Source organism: Lissotriton vulgaris, chromosome 5, assembly GCF_964263255.1.
Source record: "Lissotriton vulgaris chromosome 5, aLisVul1.2, whole genome shotgun sequence".
NCBI lineage: Eukaryota > Metazoa > Chordata > Amphibia > Caudata > Salamandridae > Lissotriton > Lissotriton vulgaris.
In genome coordinates, this window is record NC_141693.1 from 442,706,563 (window position 1) to 442,734,122 (window position 27,560).

The window sequence follows — 27,560 nt, forward strand, 5'->3', positions numbered from 1 at the left end:
ATTGCATGCTTGACTATTCAAATGGGACATTTTGTTTTGTTAAGTCTCTTAATGGGGCACGTACAGTGGCAAAGTCACATATATTCCTTGTACAGTAACTGGCTGTACCAAGAAAGGATTGCATCATAGGTACATCTTGTGGGAGAGAAGTGGTTGACAAGGCTTGTACTTTATTTGCATCTGGAGTCATTCCCCCGTCAAAAAAGATATGACCCAAAAACTAGTATGTCATCACTGTAATTGAAAGCATTGTGACTGGCGGCTGATGACAATCCGAAACTTGCCGTTTTATATCTAAATAAACCAGCATGAAACGAAAAGTTAGTAATGTTCCTAGAATTCTCTTCCAGTTTGAGCTGGTGATATCCTTTGTTCATATCAATGCTGGAAAATACTTTAGCTCCATTCAGCTGCGTAATCATGCCAGCAATGTGTGGACCTGGATGTCGTTCTCTTTAATTCACCTTGTTCGCTTACTGCATATCACCGCAGATGTGCACAGCTCCTCCCCTATACTTTTTCAACACTACTACTATGGGTGCTTTAATAGTGTCTCAACAACCTCTTGTGAATGAAATGCAATCGGACTAAGTAATTGAGCAACAGAACGAATGTCTCTATTTATGTGAAGTTGCACTTTCATGATCTTAAGTCTTCCTAGTCCATGAAACGAGGATGGAAACGGATTCACTGTCTCATGATAGACATTGACATTGTAGTTTACAGAAATCGGCCCCATGTCAGCAGCAATAATGAAACTGAGTTAAAATGCACTTTATGAAGTGCCTAGCAAGGCATGAATTGGTGGTTGTACTTTACTATTTTTATGCTTCACTGTCACTATGAATGAAGCTTAACTTTGCAGTGGTGTCGAAGCAGCCCACATATACACTTTGATTTTCAATAGGATTAACCGGTGCACCGGTGATGGTTCACTGTACTTTTCCACTGGCATGTTTATCGATGCACCAATGTCAATGATGAAAAGTATGGAGCACCCACTCTGTGTGATCTTAGCACAGTGTACAAATGAATTTTGCACTTTCACTTGTTGACCTAGCTATAACCAGCATTCTTCGTTGCACGAAGCTAATCCTACATGTGCACGTCATCCAGCAGTCTACATTGACATTGCACACCCATCTTTCTCACTGTCGCTTGACAATGACGGTGACAAACATTTAGACAAGGAATTTGATGACAATCAACGTCGCTCAGTTTCTACTTGCCTCAACTGATGTGGTCGCTTGGCTTCGTGGGTGCGTGTAGTTTGTCATGTCTTGAACATTCTGGGATCCATTTTCTTTCCTCGACATGATGCACTTGATCTTTCATCCATTTTGTTTTCTCAGCATGACACACCTGATCTTTCCCCTGCATTGCAAAGCATTACAAAATGTTTCTCCTTCCCGCATTTGTTGTATATCTGTCCAATGGCTGGGCATTTAAGTTCATGTGGGAAGGAAAATCCACATCGATAAACACAACTTCTTTATCTTTGGAGAAATTACTTTTCACACTCAGCGATGATTCATTTTGGGCCGTTCCATCTTCAATGTTAGCTGCTTATCTGTCATCTCTTTCTTTCGTTCTGGCAGCCATGAGTACTCGCTCCAAGAGGAGTGTATCTTTCTGCATTCATCTTCTGAAGGAATCGAAGAAACAACCATCTAATACCCTGAGATGCATGATCTCTTCATCGTTGAACTTGATGGACTTACTATGCTTGATGAGCGATTCAAGTCCTTCTATAAACTCATCCATCGCTTCACCAGATCTCTGCCTTTCCTGAATGAAAATGGACCTTACGTAGTCCACATTCATCATTGGATTGAACTTGGTGTTTAACGCTATTTTGATTTGATGGTACAACACTTCACCCTGTGGTATTTTCTTTATCATTTCTTTTATGCCTTCACCTGCTAAATTCTTTAGCTACTTAATGATCTTTTTGTCATTTCCTTCTTCCAGCACATCCATGAACTCATCAAAGGTTTTGATCCAGGCAGACAATCTGTCACCAATATTTTGCCTTTTGACCTTATTGAAGGAAGAAAGGCAGTGATTTCAAGAAGGCAGTGGGTGTCACCATAATCTGCACACTTTTCAGCAGCCATTGAAACATTTCACTACTCCAACTGCGCTCGCTGCCTTTTAGTCGGTTCAGTCTGATTCACCTGCCTCGTAAGCACAACCTACATGCTTCTACTTGGGTTGTGGTGCCTGGTGCGGAGGTCGGATGGCTCTCTTTACTCTGGTTCTGGTAAGAGTGATCATATTCTCTATATCTGGTTATCACCATTTCTAATATTTTTCTGTGTTTACATGCTTTTGCTCTCAACGTTCTCTTGCACCTGGCTGCCACTGCTCATTGCACTTTACGCACCTGGTTGTCATTGCCTTTAGCATTTCTTGGTGTCAGAAATGTTTCTGCATTTAGCGCAACCTTGCACTCGGCCATCGCAGCTGTTATCACTTCTCTGTACCTTGTTGTCAGTGTCTTTTGCACTGGCATACTATATGAATTACGGCTCTGTGATGCGCTGTGGAAGAGAATCTCTTGTCTCAACTTTACCAGCAAATTTCTAGCTGACAACAAACAGGCCTTCACTATCTTCACAGGCCTTGCACTGGCAGGAGTGGCACTTTGACTCGACATACGCCAACTGTCGATTTTCTTTTTTACTGAGGTACACCTGGCAAGTACGAGACGTTTGCTGGACCACAGCAAACTCTCCAGGAGAGTACACTCAGTTCTTTGGGTCATGGTGTTTAAGTAATAGCCTATCTCACCACCATTTGTAGCGTCCTCCCCAGCCGGGGCACATTCGAATGATCACTCCACACATGGAGCTCGGTAATGCACTTTATTCCTCAGTGTGTAAACATTAACTGAACATTCTACATCATTAATTATATCACCCACACCCATGTACCTATGTCTCTGTTCTACAGAGTCTGCCAGGAACCAAAATGGTCCCGGCATCTCTTACTCACAAGAAACACACGCCCAAGACACAACAGTAGTTCAATGGGTTCATATACTGAATGTAGAGATTGATATGTAGCCTGCAGGTCATAGATCCCAACTCCAATCTCAACACTAAACGGGAAAATGCACCTGCTGAAGAGATCTGTCTGTATTGTAAAGGCTACAGATTTTGATCCCAAGTTCAGAGTGTTAACGCATCTCCTGCAGAGATCTGAATATAGCCTTTGACATGTTTCAGTCCATGGCAAAGGCACTTACATTGTGTAACTTTGTGACAGACAAATTGTTACTTTTCCAGTATGTTGCAGATATTGTAACTTTTTTACAAGTTATGCTTTAGAAATCAAGTAAAAATAAGTTTAACTCTAATGTAATAATAAATGTACTGATTTCTAAAAAGATGATTCAGTTGATGGCATATGGACCTGGCTGCTACATGCCATTGTACAGTTCTCCACCCAGGCTGTAATGCAGCCTGCGTGAAGAACATACAAAGTGTAGTAGACTGGCCGGGTCAAAAGGATCAGCCAAACATTCATGCTCACCTGGAATGGGCAAACCACTCCGCCCCTGTTCTGCTCGGAGAGCTTAGCAGCCCGCCTCCCCAGCCGCAAAGCAGCAGGAACAAATAAAATTATAATAGTGAGTTATTATCATTTTATTTTTCCTCTAATTACACTGCTTAAAAGCAGTGGGCCGACACTCCTCCACCTTTGCAGAGGAGCCGCCACTGGGTTTTTTGATTAGTATGTGCCTGTATGTGTGTTTTGTGTTATGCAGATTGGAACACTAACTGCATGCAAGTGATCATAGTGATCATTATGTGTTAATCTATTGACAATTATAATTCACTTTTACAGCTGTTAATCCATATTAGTCTTTTTGCGTACAACTGGGAGATCGCAATTTATTTTTAGTGTGTCATTTCTTTTTTGTTGTTTTGGCTCGTTTGGGGCCACATTTTGCTGTTGAGTAACTGCGCAACGCAATTCTGGAGGGGGGGGGGGAGGGGTTAATGACTACTTTCCAGATCCCTGGTATGTCACCTCTTTTCACCCATGGTTGAGGTGTGTATCCCTTCCCCTGCTACATATCCCTCTTTGATTAAATTTCTTGTGAAGTCGGGGTCACAAACCACTTGCTGTGGGTAGTGGTGGGTGGGAAAGGTTCCCAAAAATCAATCTGATTTTGTAGGTTTTCAACCAATTCATGGTTCACAAAACATGCAACACCCAAATGGAATTGAAGCTGCCTCAATCAGCCCGATTCAGATTCAGTTTGTATCCGAAATGTGGTTAAAAAAATAAGAGGTTTATGAACTTAACAGTTCAGAGGTTAAACCGTAAGAAGTTAACTCTACGCCTTTTTGTAATTCCAGTTTCTCCAATGCTACTGAATTGGATTTGCACAAACAACACAAAGATATTTGGAGTAAAATTAAAACTTTGTTGTAAAGCTGCTCTACAGTGTTTGCTGTAGCTAAAAGCAAAGATTACTGTGGGAGGTAACGGGGATTGTGAAGTGATGCTGATGCTAAGACGGTTTGTCCATGAAAAAAGTGAGTCTCGATTATCTATAACTTTGTTTTTACAAATGTACACCAAACTCTCCAAAAAACAGTAAGCATGCACATAAAATGTATTCAGTAAAATTACACGCAGATTTTTCCAGGTGTTGTTTTAGATACTTTCCATTTCCAGATGATTGGTGCATTTCTAGCCAGCATTTATTGTAGCAGGGGAAAAAGCACACAATTCCCCCAAAGCCCAGCTTAGAAGGGGCTCGGATTCATTTATTGCTTTGCTTCAATAATGCTCAATCGTTTGCCTGATATTTGACAAATAAAGATCTTAAGATGTCTAATTTGGGCTCAGTTTTTGCTCTGGTACCGATTTTTAACTTCCAGCAGCAAAAATGTGATTGGCTGCAATACATGGATTACTTCAGCAATGAGCGCCATTTCCTGATTCACAAATCTTAACTTTGCAAATCTCGCTATAAAAAAAAATGTTAGGTCCTGATATTCAGCAGTGCTGCTCCCAATCATGTCTTTTTGTAAGGTCTTGAGCAGTGCAAAGTGAAGCTTTTTGGTTGTAAATAGCAACATAACGGGAGGGGGGGGGGGGGGAGGGGGGTTAACTTTTGAATTGCAACCGTGATCCCTGTTTTCAGGGAATTTTAAAGGTGTTTATATTAGATTGATTAGAAACTGACCTTATTTCCAACCTTAATGTCCTTATGCAACATCTTTTCTGACTAGAATATATATAATACAAAGGCAACGAGATAGCGCCTTTGAAGTGAAGGCCGATTTGGTTACGGAGATATGATTTTTTTTTTTAAATATCTACTTGTCCAAGAGACGGGATGTTTCACATATCTACACTTTTTAAAAACAAAAAACTTTTGGTGCCATGCAGAGAGGTAACAAAATATAGCAGTGCTTTCAGCATTTTAGAGCTCTGAAATTAGGCTCTCTGATTAGGTTAGAGCTCACAATATATCAGGGTTTAGATTCTGGCAACACTCTTTAATGAATTTTGACAGGGGGCTGGATGTAGATGAGAAGTGATAGTTCTGAGGTTGAAATGCTCCGTAAGTCTGAAAACCCCCATAAACCATGTTTAAGGGTATTCACCAACTCCTCTCCAGTCTCTTCCCACGCTGTATAACGTTGGAAATATATGCCTGATAATGGTAACATTTTCCAAGGTGGGAAAAAAGTAGAAGCAGGGAAAGTGAATTTTCAGTCGCTCAGCAGGTATTCACTTGAGCAAGCTTATCTGTGTATTTATTTGCTCAGGTGAAAGTGGAATTCACAAGTTTGGTAGGAGTGTGGCTTTTAATGCTGTAAACTCTTGTGAATTCCAACAAGGCGTAAATCTGCACCTGTGCAATGACCTACAACTAAAAGTGAACTTCTGAGACCTTCTAGAAGAATCTGCCCCCTAATTTGTTTTCATTCACCATTATTATACTTCTTTAGTTGCATGAAGTAAATGTATTAGCTCCTACTATTTGTGCCTTTACATGTAGGGTCAAGTGGTTGGAATAAATGATTGGGGCATGCAAAGTGGGCACTAGTGGATGGATGGCTGGTGCATATGATAATGTGCGGACAGTTTGTAAACCGAGCACTTCATAGAACCCTCCTTAGGCCTGGCGCTTCATGGCTCAGTTTGCCTTTCTATGTGAATATGTCGACTGGGCATGAGGCATAGCCAAAAGCCACACCCCATGCTCTCAGCCATCACGGCATGGGCAGAAACCGTCACCTGTGAATTTTATAGATGGAGGATCAGGTGCAGGAGTCCACCATATGCCTCCATCTTCCCCCATAACTTCACTGGCACCGCCAGACGTAAAGACCGCTACCAGCAGGCTCTGGAAATAAGAAAAGACGATTCGAGATAGGTCCAGTGGTAATTCCTGAATCTGGTATGTGTTTGGCAGACCCACAAGCATAGCCCAGTGGATACTGGAGGTAGGGGTGCATTCCAGCCAAATGTTTAAGTATATCCTGGCAAAATCTCAGAAATTCACAGAAGTGGAGCTATTGGTGAAAAGAGCAAAACTTTGTTTGGGCTCATTGTAACGGTTAGCGTTGAGCTCTAGATGTGGCTGGTTGACTTCAGTTTCTCCATTGCTTGCTAATTTTAACCCCTTCGACGCTCCTGGCGAGCTCAGCTCATCATGAGTTACACCTGTCGTACGCTCATGACGAGCTGAGCTCTTTCGCAAAAGTCAGCGCACAGCGGGAAAACGCGTAGCGCGCATGGTGTTAAGGTGCATCTGATTCTCTTATATTAATACATGCCAAGATGGTTAGCTTTGTAGCACTTTTTCACCATGTTAAGTGCATTCACTGCCCTGGTTTTATCCAAATTAGGTCATTACTTAAAATCCATGTTTGGTCAAGATGGTGGTATACCTCAAGGTTGCCGAAATTTGTCACATGACTGCAACTGTGTTGCAGATAATTAAACAACACAATGATTTTCCTTTAAATAATCATGTAGTCTGAGCTCAAGGCATGATGGCACATGTTTTGCAGGCATATTCCACTGTTCATTATCTGTGTTTGCTCTACTCAATGACACGAAGACAAATATATCCAGATTCATGCTGAACATGACGCTTGTTCTGCTTTTAAGCGCAGGACTCCACTTCGCATGGCTGCGTGCATTCAGATTCCTTCAGACCAATTTATCCATGTTACCTCTTTTCCTGACTCCAGCAGTCTAAGATGTCTTAGACCGCTTGAGTCAGGGAAAGAGGCAACGTAAGCAAGAGAACTGATGATATGCGTGAATTGCTTCATCTGTATTTCTGATTACATCTCCTGATGCTCACTGCGGTAATAGAAAGCATATTGATATTTCTTGGAAAACTCACTGTCCGTTATCTGTAGTGGCCGTGTCTGTTATTCTATTGATTTTGCAGCACGTATCGCACAACTTGTTAGCCAATGTTGCCACCCCTTCCATCTTCAACTGCTTAGCAGTTCCGCTTGCGACAGTGGTTTTAGGGCATTTACAGGTACCGAATACTTCCTACATTTGCTGAGCATGATCCTCCATTACTGTAACTTGGAAGTCCTCATACTTAAGGTGTCACAACTTCCTACTGTAGAAATGAGGCGATGGCTATATAGAGAGGCACAAACAATCTTCTGCTGAAACCTCGAAGATTCCGGAAGGAAAAAACATACAAGCGCTCCTTCTCAGGAATGGCGCCTAAGATTTGGAACTCACTCCCTCCCGAAACCAGGCTTATCTCTTCCTCTACACTCTTTAAAAAAGAAGTAAAAGCTATCCTCACTGCTAAATACACTTGAACTATTATCTCGAACTCTGTTAACACCCTGCACCGATCTGTACCACATGTTTGACCCCTTTACTTATTTGTCTGAGTTGTCTTATTACTCACATGATTGGCTTTGCAGCCACCTATTTGTACTGTGTGATCTATTGATTTATTTGTTTGACTATGTTCCCTCATGTACCCCTCTATGTAAAGCGCTCTGATATCTGCGAAGATCTTGTTCGCGCTATATAAAACTTTGAAAATAAATAAATATAGTCCTGATATGAGATTCTTGCATTTCCTGATGTTTACTACAATATGTTCTTCTGAGACCTATGTACAGATGTAGATGTAGTTAACAGACTACAGATTCTCTCCTGACCACAGCCTGAGCCAAGCACCCACTGATGCTGAGATCCTGCTTTTGTTATTTCCACCTTATCTCGGGATGAGCATTGATTAATCACTACGATTATTGGTCCAGTTTGCTGTCTTTACTGGGCTCCAGAATAATGACCTAAAACTACGGATACAAAAAGGGATCCATGCACCTCCCTCGGTTGAGCGGTCTCAAAGCATGGTTGTACATCCTTTGGTGGCTTTCTTCCATGCAACACTTGTTTAGCTCTTTTTCCGTTACTGGCCTACTGTTCCATTCAAGCCAGGATAGCAAATGCAGATAATCATGGTACCTGTAGGCGTGATGGGTGGGTGCCTGAACCTAAATTGACTCCTGCAACATATTTAACCCCTTCGATGCTGGTGACGGAACCATTCCGTCATCAGTCACGGTTGAGCTGTGCTGATGACGGAATGGTTCCGTCATGACCACACCCAGTTAAGAAATGTCCAGCATCGGAGAGGAATCGGGGTAGCAGCCAAGGTGTTAACGGCTTTATTGTAAGCATGTTGTTCACCCATTATAAGGAGTTCTAAAATAATCCATGCCTCTTCGAAAGACAACATTTGTAACATTCATTTAGAACTGACCACTAATGTAATACACAGCTATACAGCAATCTTGTGCAACTGGAAACTATCTGGAATCTATTCGAGGTCCATAACTTCCCTCAAATGGGTGACCTCTCCTTAACTTCTGTGGACTCTCTGAGGTGCAAGTCATGTGCTTTGCTCATACTCCGCTTCTGGTCATACGCCCCTCATCCATTTGTAGTGTGTTTTACCTTTCATCCATCAGTTTACATTTTTAGGTCGAGCGTAGCGATGGACCTCTTGTATACTTTAGTATACCTATATGCTTCTGAATATGTGGACACGAGTCGGACGCACGCATTTTCCGTCTCGGATTTGGCCTTGTGAGCGCGCGTTTGCTGCTGGCATGAGCTGTGAGCGTGTACGGCGGCGTCAGCAGCGTCTGTTCTCGTGCTCCTGCTTTCACTTTTGCGACGCCACATGAGCCTCTCGTTTTCCTTGCATGGGTTTTGTGATAAGAAACTAAGAGGAGAAAAATCCACTGTGGACATAGACGAACAAACAGAGGCCTATTATTAATCAAACAAAAGATACTTAAAACCACGAGAACCGTCGTCAAGTCACACCATACTGCTTAAAGAGTGTAGGAAGAGTGCTGAAGTTATGTTATCCAGTAAAAGCAAACCAACGAATCAGAGATACTTCTGTGGTTTTTGAGAAGCTAGTTCAAGGTAGCAAATTCCTCCAAGATGTTCAACTTGACTTTCCATTGTGGAACTGGAGAAAAACATTAGCAAGCTGGTCTCATCTCTTTCGTGGATGCACGGAATAAATAAATATAAATCATTTGCAAAAGAACACATGAGCAAGTGCATGACGATAAAGTTAGTGACAACAAGCCTATTACGTTTCTACTTTGTGAGAAATCTGGGCGGGAATGTCCCATGGCAGTCAGATATTACCAGGCAACAATCGTGTTGAATGTGGTCTTTCACTTCTGGCATCCTGGGTTCCCTGTATGGTGGAACCTGACAGGGCCTCTTTTACCACATGCATGATTCTCGTGCTAGCTAGACAGAGAAGTTAAATTGTGAGTCGGGAAAATGTTGTGGGATAGAAGCTCAGAAACACAATAACAGTCAAAGAACCAATGCATAGTTAGTGATTATTAGTTTAAAAATGATAAATACTTGAATACATGCAAAACTAAATAATACACACACAGTAACACATATGTACAAAATGGCAAGTATAAAATAAACAGCTGGAGTGGCCCCTAAAAGGCTTTGCAAGTTACATAGGTTGCATATTAAAGGAAGGTCATAGTGGTCAACTAAGACACTTAGTGCACACTATACCCTAGTGGTAAAGCAGTTTGCACACCTTGCCACCCTAACACCACAATACCCATACTACTATGTAGGAAATTATGTAATTGCAAATTGAAAAAGAAGGTCAGACCTACTGGCCTTATTCGAAGCACAATGCATTGAACAATGAAAAATCGACCTTTCACAGTCAATGAACATGTCCTTGCTATTAAACACAAGCATTTGCAATGCAATAGGTCTTGTAGTTACACAAGTTTAATCTATTATTGGCACTGTAAATGACAATGCCTATTTTTTTGTTTTTTAAAACATAAATAAAAGACATTGTCATTTACAATGCCAGCAGCTTGTTTACTCGTAGGTCCTTTTCTCACTTTCGCAATCCGTCTTTTTCCTTTTTCACGATTATTGCTATTTTTTCCATCTTGTTTTTTTCTTGTAAACAGTTTGCTCGGGACTGTGCCCCCTCTCCCACTGTAACCTGTCCCATTTATAAAGCATTCCTTGATTGTCAACAAAGTTTCGTACCAAACTGATCTCAAGCAGAACGAGCGTTGGCTTCTTTCATGCAGCGTATTGAAACTGAGCGACAGCAGCTTAGATGTTTATAAAATAGCAAAGTACACTGTATCCATATTAAAGGGAAATATGTTATATGTTACAGTCCAAACAGGACACAAGTACTGTCTAATTGCAGACACATCCAAATGAATCTGTCACTATACCCACATTTCGTAAGGCTACCTTCGAAATCTCAATATCTGCACCCTGGCAAGCCCTGTGCATGCAGCTGGGGGGCTGCAGGAGAAGGCTTGTGGACCGCTTTCACTTGGGATGGTTGCTGAAAAGACATACGGTCATTTGGGTGCCTCTGCATACCATGCATTTGCAAGCACATGAGTCACTGGCAAAACAGCATGTTCAACAATACATTGACTGGGCACATTTCACGAGTTTTGGATGCCTTTGAATCCGTGTATGTTGTGGTGGCAGCTGCAACCTTACATGTTGCACACAACTCACGCATTCAGCAAAAGCTGTATACCCACAACCACACACACAACCATAACCATAAACACAACCACAAAACCACAACCACACCATCAGTACACACTTTCACCAGACACACACACCACCAGCCGTCTGTGCACACTTTCACCAGACACACACCACCAGCCTTCAGTACACGCTTTCACCAGGCACACACCACCAGCCTTCAGTGCACGCTTTCACCAGGCGCACACCACCAGCCTTCAGTGCACGCTTTCACCAGGCACACACACCACCAGCCGTCAGTGCACGCTTCCACCAGACACACACACCACAAGCTGGCAGTGCACAATTCCACCAGGCACACACACCACCAGCCATCAGTGCACACATCAATTGTTAACGCACCCACAATTAACTATTGTAGCAATCGCAGTATGGCGCACTTTACTTTTAAACATATTCATCTAAAGCGCAGCATGCCACCATTGCTACAAAAATAAATTTAAAAAAATTGGCCTACCTTTAATAGACTTTTGTTGCAATTGGTGTTGCAATATTTAGCAACGCCAATAGCTCAAACTTAATTAATGCGAGACCTATTGCATTGCAAATGCTTGTTTTTAATACTATGATTTAATTTTTTTTTAAATGTTATAGCGACTTTCATTCACTAGGTGAAGGACTGGACAAAAGAGGAACAGCAAAAAAGAGTGAAATATGAGAGAAACAAGTAAACTGATTTCTTTATATTCCCTTGAGACAAATAATTGTCTTGGATTTGAGGTGTTGCGTTCAATCCGTGGTTGACTCCAATATTTTGTGTAGGATTACATTTTTATGTATAACATACTGTACTGAAGCATCTTGTATTTGTTTGTTTAATCTTGATAAATAATAATTTAAGTACCCAGACTACGCTTGGCATGGGAAGGTCCGCAGTGGAGGTGAAATGTAGCTCTTCGGTGTGTATACGTGAACATTGTTATTCCACTTAAAGCAAGGATTTAAATCCCTAAATCCACCCAAATCCATGAAAACCTGTCCTGTGTAGGCAAAGAGGCACATCATATACATAGTAATCTTTATACAGATAGCTCTGAATGCTGTGATTCACAACACATTTGTTCATTTGCCATTAAAGCACCATTTTTCATTTTAATTACTCGCCGCTTAATTTTAGCAGGCCTCGTTATTTCATATATGTTCACCGTTACAATGGCTCGACAAGAAGAGGGCTCCTGATTTCACAATAAGCAATAAATGTAGTATTATTAACACGGATTTGTTCCTTGAGTGACAATACTCCCTGCACCCATAGAATTTCCTTTAAAGTTGCTTTTGTCTGTATGGTTGTTATGCGTAAACAAGTTAACTTGTTGACCGGTTTTCTTTGAGCAATTTTCACATCTTGATCCATTTCTTTTAATGTAATAATCTATATCCCTTGCTGTTTTTATTTTAGTCAGGTATATTTGAACGAGGACTCAAAATAGATATTAATGCTCAACTTCAGCACTTATTAATGACATATTTATATCTACATATAATGATCTCCCAATTTTGATTATTCTGTAGGACGCCTCCCGGGGCGCAGTACAAGTATCTCTAACGTCTGCTAGCAAAACGTCAATTGTTAAAGCAAAACACTCTATCTCTTTATGAACAACAGTCGGGTTTCATTACATTTGCAGTTGTTCCTCAATAAGGCAGTTTTGTCTTGATTAATCCCAAAGGAAAACCGTAGTACCTGCTTCCCACAAACTATTTTGGATACGTTGGAAATCTGCTTTGAAAGACTTCTTCTACCTGTTTAGTAGATTTCAGACTTCTTGGGGATTCACAGAGAATATTGGTAATCAGCTTGTCAATTTATACGTATGCTCGAGGCTTGCAAAATGTACATTTCTGCGTCATACTTTTGCAGGCAATTAATAAAGAAATATGAATTTGCACATGTACCCCTTAATCCACTCTCCATAAGGTATATGTATGTTCCTTCCTTTTTTACAGGCTTGATAGGTGCTTTTTCCTGCCTTATACAGGAGTAAATTTCCAAGGTGGGAAACTCCAACAAATATTTGTGAATCCCCACATATGTGTATTAATGGATGTTTGCTGTATTTTGCAGGTCCGCAAACCTTCTCTTCATCTCTCCCGCCTCCATCATCTCCCCCTAAGTCTCTCAAACTTCTTGCCCACCCCAAACGATAAATTTAGGTTGTGAGAATTTACGATCATAACATTTTGAAAGTCCTAATTTTGTGAATGAGAGTGTGAAGCTTGTTATCACAAGTAGCTCTTTTACCAGGCATAGGTAACACTTTAAAGTGCTTGTGAATCTAGCCCTCCGAGACACCCATGTGCAAATGCTGAGTTTATTCTAGTATGGTAGCCGTACTGGAATTCACGTGCTTTAGGAATGTTTTGCAGCCAGAGAGGTACTAGCCTATGGCTTCATTTCAAAATCTTAAATGTTGGTTCCTTGTTTTTAGGCCTCGCCTATTCTATCCCGTTAGGGATTGAATAGGCGAGATTATAGTAAGTGCTTCAAAAAGTCTACCAAACTGCGGATCCCGTACAGTTCATGTGAGGCAGGCGTGTGAGGCAGGCGCCTGCACATCAGCGCCAGCCACATCCCACACCATGACTCAGCATCAGACTTCAAAGGAAGCCGCTCGCCCATTACCATTTGTCTGAGCCTCGGCATCAGACTTCAAAGGAATCCGCTCCCATGCCGCTCCCCCACCCCCCCCCAATCAGACTTCAAAGTAATGCGCTCCCGCCCCCCGCCACAGCAATGCCGAGAGCTTGTTTTCAGAAGGGTTTCACCTAACGAAGGAGAGGACGCTGGAAGCGAACAGCATCAAGCAAGCCAGTTTGGGCGTCGTGTTCACTCATGTCATTATGTTGGGAGTTCCAGTTGGCGTGGTCATTATTACCTGTCACACACAGCTTATAACAACTACACAGATTTGAAAGGCTTCCCGTCCCGCATGCACGCACTCAATCCAGGGCTTTTTTTTTTACAATTAACCTCTTTGGCTAAGAGCCTTACACTCATAGTTTCGACCCTTCCCTGCAGCTCAACACACAATCTGCCCCTGCTCCACAGCCTCTCCTCCCTCCTCCGCTGCTCCCCACTAATGCAAACACAGCTCACACCACTTCGCCACACCTCACAGACCCCCTTCCCTGCAGCTCAAAACACAATCTGCCCCTGCTCCACAGCCTCTCCTCCCTCCTCCGCTGCTCCCCCCTAATGCACACACAACTCACACCACTTCGCCACACCTCACAGACCACCTTCCCTGCAGCTCAACACACAATGTGCCCCTACTCCACAGCCTCTTGTCCCTCCTCCGCTGCTCCCCCCTTACACACACACTGATCATAACAACTACACACATTTAAAAGGCTTCCCGTCCCGCACGCACGCACTCCCGGTCTTTTTCTTACAATTAACTTGTTTGGCTAAGAGGCTTACACGCATACTTTCCACCCTTCCCTGCAGCTCAACACACAATCTGCCCCTGCCCCTGCTCCACAGCCTCTAGTCTCTCCCCCGCTGCCCCCCTAACGCACATACAGCTCACACCACTTCGCCACACCTCACAGACCCCCTTTCCTGCAGCTCAACACACAATCTGCCTCTGCTCCACAGCCTCTCGTCCCTCCTCCGCTGCTTCCCGCTAATGCACACACAGCTCACACCACTTCGCAACACCTCACCGACCCCCTTACACACAGCTCACACCACTTTACTACACCTCACAGACCCCCTTCCCTGCAGCTCAACACACAATCTGCCCCTGCTCCACAGCCTCTTGTCCCTCCTCCGCTGCTCCCCCCTAACGCACACACAGCTCATAACAACTACACAGATTTAAAAGGATTCCCGCACGCACTCACTCCCGGGCTTTTTTTTTTTATTTTTTTTTTACAATTAACTTGTTTGGCTAAGAGGCTTACACGCATACTTTCGATGCTTACCTGCAGCTCAACACACAATCTGCCCCTGCTCCACAGCCTCTCCTCCCTCCTCCGCTGCTACCCCCTAACGCACACACAGCTCACACCACTTCGCCACACCTCACAGACCCCCTTCCCTGCAGCTCAACATACAATCTGCCCCTGCTCCACAGCCTCTCGTCCCTCCGCCACACACTACGGCACGCCACACACTGCTAAACGCCTCACACTGATGCACGTCTCGCACTGCTGCACGTCTCGCACTGCTGCACGCCTCGCACTGCTGCACGCCTCACACTGCTGCACGCCTCACACTGGTGCACGCCTCACACTGGTGCACGCCTCACACTGCTGCATGCCTCACACTGCTGCATGCCTCACATTGCTGCACGCCACACACTGCTGCACGCCACACACTGCTGCACGCCACACACTGCTGCACGCCACACACTGCTGCACGCCACACACTGCTGCACGCCACACACTGCTGCACCCCACACACTGCTGCACGCCGCACACTAATGCACGCCGCACACTAATGCACGCCGCACACTGCTGCACGCCTCACACTGCCGCACGCCTCACACTGCTGCACGCCTCACACTGCTGCACGCCTCACACTGCTGCACGCCTCACTCTGCTGCACGCATCACTCTGCTGCACGCCTCACTCTGCTGCACGCCTCACTCTGCTGCACGCCTCACTCTGCTGCATGCCTCACTCTGCTGCATGCCTCACTCTGCTGCACGCCTCACTCTACTGCACGCCTTTCATTCCTGCACGTCTCGCACTGCTGCACGTCTCGCACTGCTGCACGTCTCGCACTGCAGCACGTCTCGCACTGCTGTACGTCTGGCACTGCTGCATGCCTCGCACTGCTGCACGCCTCGCACTGCTGCATGCCACACACTGCTGCACGCCTCGCACTGCTGCATGCCACACACTGCTGCACGCCTCACACTGCTGCATGCGGCACACTGCTGCATTACTCACACTGCCGCACGCCTCACAATGCCGCGCGCCTCACACTGCCGCGCGCCTCACACTGCCGCGCGCCTCACACTGCCGCGCGCCTCACACTGCCGCGCGCCTCACACTGCCGCACTCCTCACACTGCCGCACGCCTTACACTGCCGCACGCCTCACACTGCCGCACGCCTCACACTGCCGCACGCCTCACACTGCCGCACGCCTCACACTGCCGCACGCCTCACACTGCCGCACGCCTCACACTGCCGCACGCCTCACACTGCCGCACGCCTCACACTGCCGCACGCCTCACACTGCCGCACGCCTCACACTGCTGCATGCCTCACAATGCTGCATGCCTCACACTGCTGCAGGTCTCACACTGCTGCACACTGTGCATTACTCACACTGCTGCATGCTGCACACTGCTGCACGCCACATACTGCTGCAGGTCACACACTGCTGCACACCACACACTGCTGCATGCCACACACTGCTGCATGCCTCACACTGCTGCATGCCTCACACTGCTGCACGCCTCACACTGCTGCACGCCTCACACTGCTGCACGCCTCACACTGCTGCACACTGTGCATTACTCACACTGCTGCACGCCGCACACTGCTGCACGCCACACACTGGTGCACGCCACACACTGCTGCACGCCACACACTGCTGCACGCCACACACTGCTGCTCACCACACACTGCTGCTCACCGCACACTGCTGCATGCTGCACACTGACGCATGCCTCACACTGCTGCATGCCTCGCACTGCTGCACGCCTCGCACTGCTGCATGCCTCACACTGCTGCACACTGCTGCATTACTCACACTGCTGCATTACTCACATTGCTGCACGCCGCACACTGCTGCATGCTGCACACTGCTGCACGCCTCACACTGCTGCACACTGCTGTATTATTCACACTGCTGCATGCTGCACACTGCTGCCCGACACACTGCTGCATGCCACACACTGCTGCATGCCACACACTGCTGCACGCCACACACTGCTGCACACCTCACACTGCTGCATGCTGCACACTGCCGCACGCCTCACACTGCTGCACGTCTTACACTGCTGCACACTGCTGCATTACTCACACTGCTGCATGCTGCACACTGCTGCATGTCTCGCACTGCTGCATGCCTCGCACTGCTACATGCCCTGCACTGCTGCATGCCCCGCACTGCTGCACGCCTCGCACTGCTGCACGCCACACACTGCTGCATGCCTCACCCTGCTGCACGCCTCACACTGCCGCGCCCCTCACACTGCTGCACCCCTCACACTGCCGCACCCCTCACACTGCCGCACGCCACACACTGCCGCACGCCTCACACTGCTGCACGCCGCACACTGCTGCACTCCACAGACTGCTGCATTCCACACACTGCTGCACGCCACACACTGCTGCACACTGCTGCACTCCTCCCACTGCTTCACACTGCTGCATTACTCACACTGCTGCATGCTGCACACTGCTGCATGCTGCACACTGCTGCACACCACACACTGCTGCACGCCACACACTGCTGCACGCCACACACTGCTGCACGCCACACACTGCTGCATGCCACACACTACTGCATGCCACACACTGCTGCACGCCTCACACTGCTGCACGCCTCACACTGCTGCACGCCTCACACTGCTGCACACTACTGCACACCTCACACTGCTGCATGCTGCACACTGCTGCACGACACACTGCTGCACGCCACACACTGCTGCACACCTCACACTGCTGCACGCCTCACACTGCTGCACGCCGCACACTGCTGCACGCCGCACACTGCTGCACGCCTCACACTGCTGCACGCCTCACACTGCTGCACGCCTCACACTGCTGCACACTGCTGCATTACTCACACTGCTGCACACCACAAACTGCTGCACACCACAAACTGCTGCACGCCACAAACTGCTGCACGCCACACACTGCTGCACGCCACACACTGCTGCAGGCCACACACTGCTGCGCGCCTCACACTGCTGCGCGCCTCACACTGCTAAGCCCCTCACACTGCTATGCGCCTCACACTGCTGCGCGCCTCACACTGCTGCGCGCCTCACACTGCTGCACGCCTCATACTGCTGTGCGTCACATACTGCTGCACGCCACACACTGCTGCACGCCACACACTGCTGCACGCCACACACTGCTGCACGCCACACACTGCTGCGCGCCTCACACTGCTGCGCGCCTCACACTGCTATGCGCCTCACACTGCTGCGCGCCTCACACTGCTGCGCGCCTCACACTGCTGCACGCCTCATACTGCTGCACGCCACACACTGCTGCACGCCACACACTGCTGCATGCCACACACTGCTGCACGCCTCACAATGCTGCACACTGCTGCACGCCTCACACTGCTGCATGCTGCACACTGCTGACGCCTCACACTGCTGCACACTGCTTCATTACTCATACTGCTGCATGCTGCACACTGCTGCACGATACACTGCTGCACGCCACACACTGCTGCACGCCACACACTGCTGCACGCCACACACTGCTGCACGCCTCACACTGCTGCGCGCCTCACACTGCCGCACGACACACACTGCCGCACGACACACACTGCCGCACACCTCACACTGCTGCACGCCTCACACTGCTGCACGCCCCACACTGCCGCACGCCTCACACTGCCGCACGCCTCACACTGCCGCACGCCTCACACTGCCGCACGCCTCACACTGCCGCACGACCCACACTGCCGCACGACACACACTGCCGCACGACACACACTGCCGCACGACACACACTGCCGCACGACACACACTGCCGCACGCCTCACACTGCCGCACGCCTCACACTGCTGCACGCCTCACACTGCTGCACGCCGCACACTGCTGCACGCCGCACACTGCTGCACGCCTCACACTGCTGCACGCCTCACACTGCTGCACACTGCTGCATTACTCACGCTGCTTCATGCTGCACACTGCTGCACACCACAAACTGCTGCACGCCACAAACTGCTGCACGCCAGAAACTGCTGCACGCCACACACTGCTGCACGCCACACACTGCTGCGCACCACATACTGCTGCATGTCACATACTGCTGCACACCACACACTGCTGCACGCCGCACACTGCTGCACGCCACACACTGCTGCACGCCACACACTGCTGCATGCCTCACAATGCTGCACACTGCTGCACGCCTCACACTGCTGCATGCTGCACACTGCTGACGCCTCACACTGCTGCACACTGCTGCATTACTCATACTGCTGTATGCTGCACACTGCTGCACGATACACTGCTGCATGCCGCACACTGCTGCACGCCACTCAGCTCTGCACGCCACACACTGCTCTGCACGCCTCACACTGCTGCACGCCTCACACAGCTGCACGCCTCACACTGCTGCATGCCTCACACTGCCGCACGCCTCACACTGCCGCACGCCTCACACTGCCGCACGCCTCACACTGCCGCACGCCTCACACTGCCGCACGCCTCACACTGCCGCACGCCACACACTGCCGCACGCCACACACTGCTTCACACCACACACTGCTGCACACCACACACTGCTGCACGCCACACACTGCTGCACGCCACACACTGCTGCACGCCACACACTGCTGCACGCCACACACTGCTGCACGCCTCACACTGCTGCACGCCTCACACTGCTGCACGCCTCACACTTCTGCACGCCTCGCACTGCTGCACGCCTCGCACTGCTGCACGCCTCACACTGCTGCACGACACGCACTGCTGCATGACACACACTGCTGCACGACACACACTGCTGCACGATACACACTGCTGCACGACACACACTGCTGAACGCCACACTGCTGAACGCCACATACTGCTGAACACTACACACCGCCGAACAACACACACCACCACCACATCACTTAGGGACACCACCATATCACTCTAGGACACTACCACATCACTCTAGGACACCACCACATCACTCTAGGACACCACCACATCACTCTAGGACACCACCACTTCACTCTAGGACACCACCACTTCACTCTAGGACACCACCACATCACTCTAGGACACCACCACATCACTCTAGGACACCACCACTTCACTCTAGGACACCACCACTTCACTCTAGGACACCACCACTTCACTCTAGGACACCGCCACATCACTCTAGGACACCACCACATCACTCTAGGACACCGCCACATCACTCTAGGACACCGCCACCGCCACATCACTCTAGGACACCCCCACATCACTCTAGGACACCGCCACATCACTCTAGGACACCGCCACATCACTCTAGGACACCGCCACATCACTCTAGGACACCGCCACATCACTCTAGGACACCGCCACATCACTCTAGGACACCGCCACATCACTCTAGGACACCGCCACATCACTCTAGGACACCGCCACATCACTCTAGGACACCGCCACATCACTCTAGGACACCGCCACATCACTCAAGGACACCGCCACATCACTCTAGGACACCGCCACATCACTCTAGGACACCGCCACATCACTCAGGGACACGACCACATCACTCAGGGACACGACCACATCACTCAGGGACACGACCACATCACTCAGGGACACGACCACATCACTCAGGGACACGACCACATCACTCAGGGACACGGCCACTTCACTCAGGGACACTGCCACATCACTCAGGGACACCGCCACATCACTCGGGGACACCACCAGATCACTCGGGGACACCACCAGATCACTCGGGGACACCACCACATCACTCGGGGACACCACCACATCACTCGGGGACACCACCACATCACTCGGGGACACCACCACATCACTCGGGGACACCACCACATCACTCGGGGACACCACCACATCACTCAGAAACACCACCACATCACTCCGAAACACCACCACATGACTCAGAAACACCACCACATCATTCAGGAACACCACCACATCATTCAGGAACACAACCACATCATCACTCAGCCCAACCACATCATCACTCAGCACCACAAGAGCATCACTCAGCACCACAACAGCACTGTCCTGACTTGCTAACAACAAGCATTGCCATAGCCAATAGGACTCGCATTGGGAAAGTGTAAGCTATTGGCTTAGTGAATAACAATGCTATTTAATGTATATATTTTCAAAGCCAACGCATATTTTAAAATAATTGTCATTTACAATACCAATAGCTCACACTTTCCTAATGCGAGGCCTATTGCATTGCAAATGCTTGTTAAATGCATAGGCTATAACTTTCTGATAAATATAGTTAACCTTGATACACATTTGAAATAAACTGAAGTAGTTCACAGATTACTAGTGTACACCTGCCATGTTCTGGTTTATGTTTGGTTATCAGAGCATTCTGTGTAACACACAAGTTGATTAAATACGTATGGGGCAGATATATGTGAGTTATATGCAATACATGGATATGGTAAATACATAGGATGCAGATATATTTGATTGCAAGACTTGCACTTCTGCTGGCAAATTAGCAAATATTGTTTTGATTGTCTTGGAGGTCTTCAACACTTCTATGTGGTGATTGTGCTGATATGGATTTAGTTTGCTCGTTGTGCAGGTGGGTGATGAACTGGGAAAATGCATTCCCCCACACCACATTAACCCCAACCCTGCGCGTGAAAAGTTAGTTTGTGCTTTATTACATCTTTAGGTCATTCCTTGTCTCTCCTTACAAGATTGATATGTCGCCACACAAAGCCAAATGAAAAAAGCCTTTTCCCTTTGTTCTCTCTTCTGCTTCGCTCTGCAGGCTAGTGTGTAACCGGGCTGGGTCCAAGAAGGATACCTATCCTCCCACAACTCTCTATTTTCACATAGTATAACGTTTGTCTACGCCTTGATTGGCATTGATTGGCATAGAGCCATTAAAACCGATCTAGCTCTAAATTATCCTTGGTAGGTGCCCAGCTCCAATTGCAATAGGGCTTGTTGCTGCCACTGGTCTTTGCTGTGGTTAGTGGGGCAGAAGTTCCATTGAGCTGACTTCTCGCCCCTCAGAGGTTCGCTTGCTTGTTTTCCTGTTTCCCTTCAAGACAGTTTGGGGAAGGCATTTGTTGCCATTGGCACTTACCTCTGAGTCCTGCTTACGTGTTTTTACGTACATTGCTCTTCTGTCTGCTGCATCAGTTTCTCCTGGATATGAGGCTTGTCTCTTTCAAGAGGCAGCTACTCCTTGGGTTATTTTCATCCAGGGGTGACAATATCTCCCGCTGATCACCATATTGGTGCATCAGACAGAGCAAGCCCCCGGTGATCTAGTTGCCTCCTAACTAGCCTCAAGATCCATCGTTCTGAGCACTGTGCAGGAGGGCTTTATATCCTTTCATTTGGTGGGAAAGGAGGGGCTTACCATGTTTCCATTTGTGTGACTTCTTTGGCATCTGTTTGGATTGTGGTTGTTCATGCACTCTGCATGGCTGCTTTTTACGGACCTGCTCATTTGTCTATGTTTGTGTATGTATATTTTGTCAGTGTGGTGCCTCTTTTATGTTCAGTGAGAACGCAGTACCGAAAGTGTAGCAGATGACAAGATGATGTTGCATCCGCTCTGTCCAACTCTCAGGTACCAGGATCTCATTCCGCCTACCACTGTAGCCCTATAGTACTCCCAGGGTTTTGGCTGAGAGGGGAGAAGAACTGATTTCCGTTGCCCTCTTCGTTTGTTTGCTTAATTCACTGTTGTCTCCTCCTTCGGTCCATATCTGGCTTTCTCCAACATACCATGGGTTTGAGGAGGTGGTTTTGTGACCATGCCTAGGGCAAAGTCTTTGTCACTCCCCAACACTGACTAGAGCACATCAACAGCAGTCCAGGCTACGTTTATATTCCTGTCTGTGTCCTGGCCTTTGGAATGAACAGTTGACAGTTGGCTAGCAGAGTTTCAGGTACAAGTTAATCTATTGCTATTATGGCATCAACCAGGGATCGAGGAAATAAAGAATTTGCTGATCCTGCCGCAAACAAAATCTTGTGATTACGCTTGCAAAAAGCACCGAAAGCTGGTATTTTCCTCCATATCTGTGCATACTTCAAACAACACATATAAATAGAAAGTACTTTTAAATGTGTTCTAGAGCTGCATTAATATTCCATGACCAATAGTTGGAGGAGTGTGGCTCACTGATTAGAGCGGCAGACCCTGATGCAGAGGTCTGGCCTGGGAACAGGGTTCAATTCCCGACGCGGCAGGGTCCTAAGCCCTAAAATGTCCACGGACTCGATAATTCTCGCCTCGGTGCCTACTCTAATCATGGGGTCCCACGCTGCAACTCTGGGCAATAGCTTGCTTAATCTCCACTACAGCGGCCCACCCGCTGCGGGATGCCTGGCTTTCACCTTGGGGATGCCCAGTAGGGGTTATCTCACAGGGAAAAAGCCAGGACGGGTTCCCAAGGCAAGCGCCTTGATGCCTTCGGGTGATACGTGCGCTATATAAGTCGCAATACATTTACATACATTGTTAACGGAAACCAAGACAAAAAAGTAATGTTAAAAATAAATACATACGATTTTCTTTACAGCCCTATTTAGTTTCACAGCCAGGCCTTTGTAGGCTCCTTAAACAACAAATGGCCAATATTTCTCTCTTGGGGAGGTGGCCACCCTACTCCTGATATGCCTTTCCACTTAATGGATTCTCCCTTTGTGGCAGTAAAAGTAAAATACAAATGCAAGGCCTTGTTAACCTGCTCACAAAGGCATGTAAATGGCCTTTTGAAGACCTGTGAAAACCTCTGGTGTGGCTGAGATAGGACGCCAGACACTGCCCAGCCGAGCCCACAGCAGCTCAAGAACACCACAAGGGTCGGCCCGAAGACACAGATCAAGAGGGTCTAACATATGCATTTTGCAATTGGTTTTGTGCCGTGACTGGGAACGCCAGGGGTGGTGTTTGGCTGGGCCTGGCCCACCCTCTATAAACGGACCTGTTGACCGTGCTTCATAGTTATGGCTGTTTTTTGTGAAGAAGCCTGGGGTGTTGCAGTAGGGGAGAAAAGCAAGACTTTTTTCCGTAAAAAAAAGAGGAGACAAACGTGCTTCACGTGATGTAGGCAGGTACATCCTAGATGGCTCGCCACTCTGCACTGGGATGAGGCCTCTGTGCAGCTCACTTTAGGGCAGTGATACTCAAAGTATAGCCCGGAGGCCAATTGCGGCCCTGTTGACCTTTACATGAGTCCCCCCACCCTAAACAGCAGTTTAATTGCTGAACACTAATATTCAGAATTGTTGTTAAATAAACGGGCAAACGTTTATTAACCTGCGAATAAATGCTTGCTTGTTTATTTAATTTTTTTTTAGACCTCCTTACACAATCCCTGACCCACCCAGACCCCCTACTGCCACCCTGCTGGAATCAGTGCGGCCCTCGGTCACACCACAGCCCGTACTTTGTGGCCCCTGGGCAAATATTTGTGAGTATCCATGCTTTAGGCCATTAAGAGACCTGCCCCCATGCTAGCTCTACATGGGACGTAGGCTCAAACCCATTTGCCTCCTTACCTGTCAATATAAGCGTGTTTGTTCTTATTAGCAGACCATGTGACTGATCCTCCGAATAGAAGTATAGTCTGTGTCGCAAAGAGTTGTTTGCTCGTCTCGCCCCCAACCAACAGCAGACTCAATGCAATAGATTGGCGGCAGTGAAAGATGTTGCGTAATGTGATTTCTCATTCATCTTTTTCAGGCGAAGCAGTCCTTAGCCACTCTGAACAAGGATGTTCCGAAGCGCCATTCGTTAGCGATGCCCGGCGAGGCGCTTTTAAATGGAAACCAGGAGTGGGTGATGCACGCAGACCTGCCGCTGACGGCAGCAATCCGACAGAGCCAGCAGACACTTTACCACGGCCACTCGCAGCACACTGCAGACCGGCAAGGTATGTCTTAACCGAGCTCCTTATATGTGAGGTACAGGGTCGGATGGGGATCACAATTTGGCCCGGGCACGGACAAAAATGTGGCCTACATTTGCAGGGCGTGGCCCACATTCGCGGGTGTGCCCTTTCATGAAACACACAAGGAATGTAAGTGGGAGGATATTGTTCTTGGGAAGGACACAGGGCCAAGGTGACAATGTTCTACAAGCGGAGCTCTTGAAAAACAGCCAGACCCCTTCTATTACCAAATTAGTCCCAGCCCTCCAGCGCAGGAGCATCTGAAAACAGCGAGGCCCCTTTCTATTACAAAATTATTCCCCAGCCCTCCAGCGCAAGAGCACCTGAAAAACAGCCAGGCCCCTTTCTATTACCAAATTATTCCCAGCCCTCCAGGGCAGAAGCATCTGAAAACAGCGAGGCCCCTTTCTTTTAGAAAATTCTTCCCCAGCCCTCCCGCGCAAGAGCACCTGAAAAACAATGAGGCCTCTTTCTATTACAAAATTATTCCCCAGCCCTCCAGCGCAGGAGCACCTGGAAACAGTGAGGCTCCTTTCTCTTAAAAAATTATTCCCAGCCCTCCAGTGCAGGAGCATCTGAAAAAAGCGAGGCCCCTTTCTCTGAAAGAATTATTGCCCAGCCCTCCAGCTTAGGAGCACCTGAAAACAGCGAGTCTCCCTTCTCTTAAAAAATTATTCCCCAGCCCTTCAGCGCAGGAGCACCTGAAAACAGCGAGGCCCTTTTCTATTAAAAACGATACCCATGCCGTCCAGTGCAGGAGCACCTAAAAACAGAGGCCCCTTTCTCTTAAAAAATTATTCCCCAGCCCTCCAGCGCAGGAGCACCTGAAAACTGTGAGGCCCCAGCTATTTGTAAATTACTCAGGCCTCCCCAGCCCTTCACTGCCTCAGGGCAATGGTGTGGCAGTAGACTAAGTGACTAAGGTGAAGATGGTGCGAGTTCCCCACATCACCTGGCCCCCATAGTGAGACCCATTCTTCCTCGCCCCACTATCCCCTGAATGAGAAGGGCTGTGGGCGAGGACTAATGCAAGCACGGTTTCTGGGCTGCGTGGGCCCCTAGGGGGGCAGAGGTGAAAATGGCTCATAGGCCTGAGCAACACCTGGCCCCCTGGGAGGCCGATTCTGGCACACAATCACCCCTCCCCAGCCCACCTTCAGCAATATTGCTTGGCAGGGCAGGGCAGGGGGTCAAGGAGAGGCCACAGCTGATCATCGCTGAACGGCCGGCCGCAAGCTGCTTTCCTCCTGTCCGTGCTCTCTGTAGACTGGTAAAGGGGGAAAAAACAGCCCTCAGAGTGCACTGAGACACCGGCCCTTCGGCCCATGTCCGAGTGCCTGCAGTAATTAAAAAGCAGAAAAATAAAATAGTCGAATTAAACCATCACAAGCGTTGTTTGTGCACCCAGTCTAGCCCTGCCAACAAAATTGAAAACAAAGATTAATGAAGAGATAGAACATGCAAGATTAGAGCTTCATTGGTGGGGGTGCATTTTGATAGCAGCTTTTATTTTCCGCATCTATTACATATTTGTATTTTTAAATATCGAAAGTGGTCCTTGCCAAGGAAATACACAAATGAGGAGAGAGCGTTTTTCTCTATCCATGTTTGCTTTTAATATAGAGAGCCGCCTTCTTGTCTTAACTACGGCCTCTTTCTTAGTGCGAATGATGGTGAGTGACACATTTCATGGCTAGTTACACAAAGTACAAAATAATTTATGTAAAAAATTGAGGCAAAATAAATGAGTGCATTTTACTAAAATTTGTAAATACATAAACCTTACTAAACCATTATGTTATTCAAACTGGCTTCAGCACGATACTTAAGTTCCAATTATCAAGCAATTGCCGAGCGATAAGAAAACAAATACAAGGTCAAGACTAGACTAAAGACCATACAGAGTGAGGCCACTAGGCGGCAGCAGCGTTCCAGACATAACATTTGAGCGTCGCAAGGTGAGAGTTTCGCACGAGTTTTTGGCCTTCACTGCTCTTTTACTGTGTATAACATTGTCAGACTCTCTACTGTTGTCTGCTCTTGCGCTGCGGTTTCGCATTTCCCATAACATAACACACATGCATAAACGGCTTAAGTGGAAAATATAACATGGGTATTTTTTGCAGAAGCAATTTCTTCAAAAGAGTAAAACTTAATGTAAGGATATAAATATACACTATATATTTCTATAGACCCATTTTCATTTGATTTTAGGCTTCTCATATACAAAGCTTCTATTGTCCTGTAATGTTTTTCTGTACACTGGGGTACTCTTGATCTTTCGCGTTAGGTCAAGGACTAAAACTAGATTTGGGTGGGTCGCATGTTCAATTAAGGAATTCCAAATCGCATAGCTCCTGTTTCATGAATAATAAGCATTATAAGGAACTTCTGTTTTTCGGCGGGCAGAAAACAACCATAATACATACGTAGTTGTTAGAGGAACTGTATGGGGAAATGTGATGACATCACCGCGGCCAGACTGAGACCAAAAATCGGCCATTGAAGCAAAAAAAAAAAAAAAAAAAAGCCCCGCTTTGGAAATCGGCATTACGTGGTTAGTACTGCAGTTAATTGTTTAGCATATTTGTATATTGCACCCTTAAAAAGTTCTATAAAGTCTTATTACAGGTGTCGAGGTGGATGACGAGTTCTTGGCACTACATTTC

At 47.3% G+C, this 27,560-nt stretch overlaps 1 protein-coding gene across 6 annotated transcripts in view; it reads left to right on the plus strand.

Annotated features, from left to right (window-relative positions):
• Nucleotides 1-27,560, plus strand: part of KAZN (kazrin, periplakin interacting protein) — a 198,865-nt gene that overhangs the window by 111,150 nt on the left and 60,155 nt on the right. For all 6 annotated transcript variants that reach the window (XR_015295891.1, XM_086921865.1, XM_086921868.1 and 3 more), the window contains one exon: nt 24,684-24,873. Coding sequence is in view for 5 of the 6 variants with exons in the window: in XM_086921865.1 (XP_086777991.1) it covers nt 24,684-24,873 (190 nt within the window). In the remaining variant the exon portion in view is untranslated. The remainder of the gene's footprint in view (nt 1-24,683; nt 24,874-27,560) is intronic.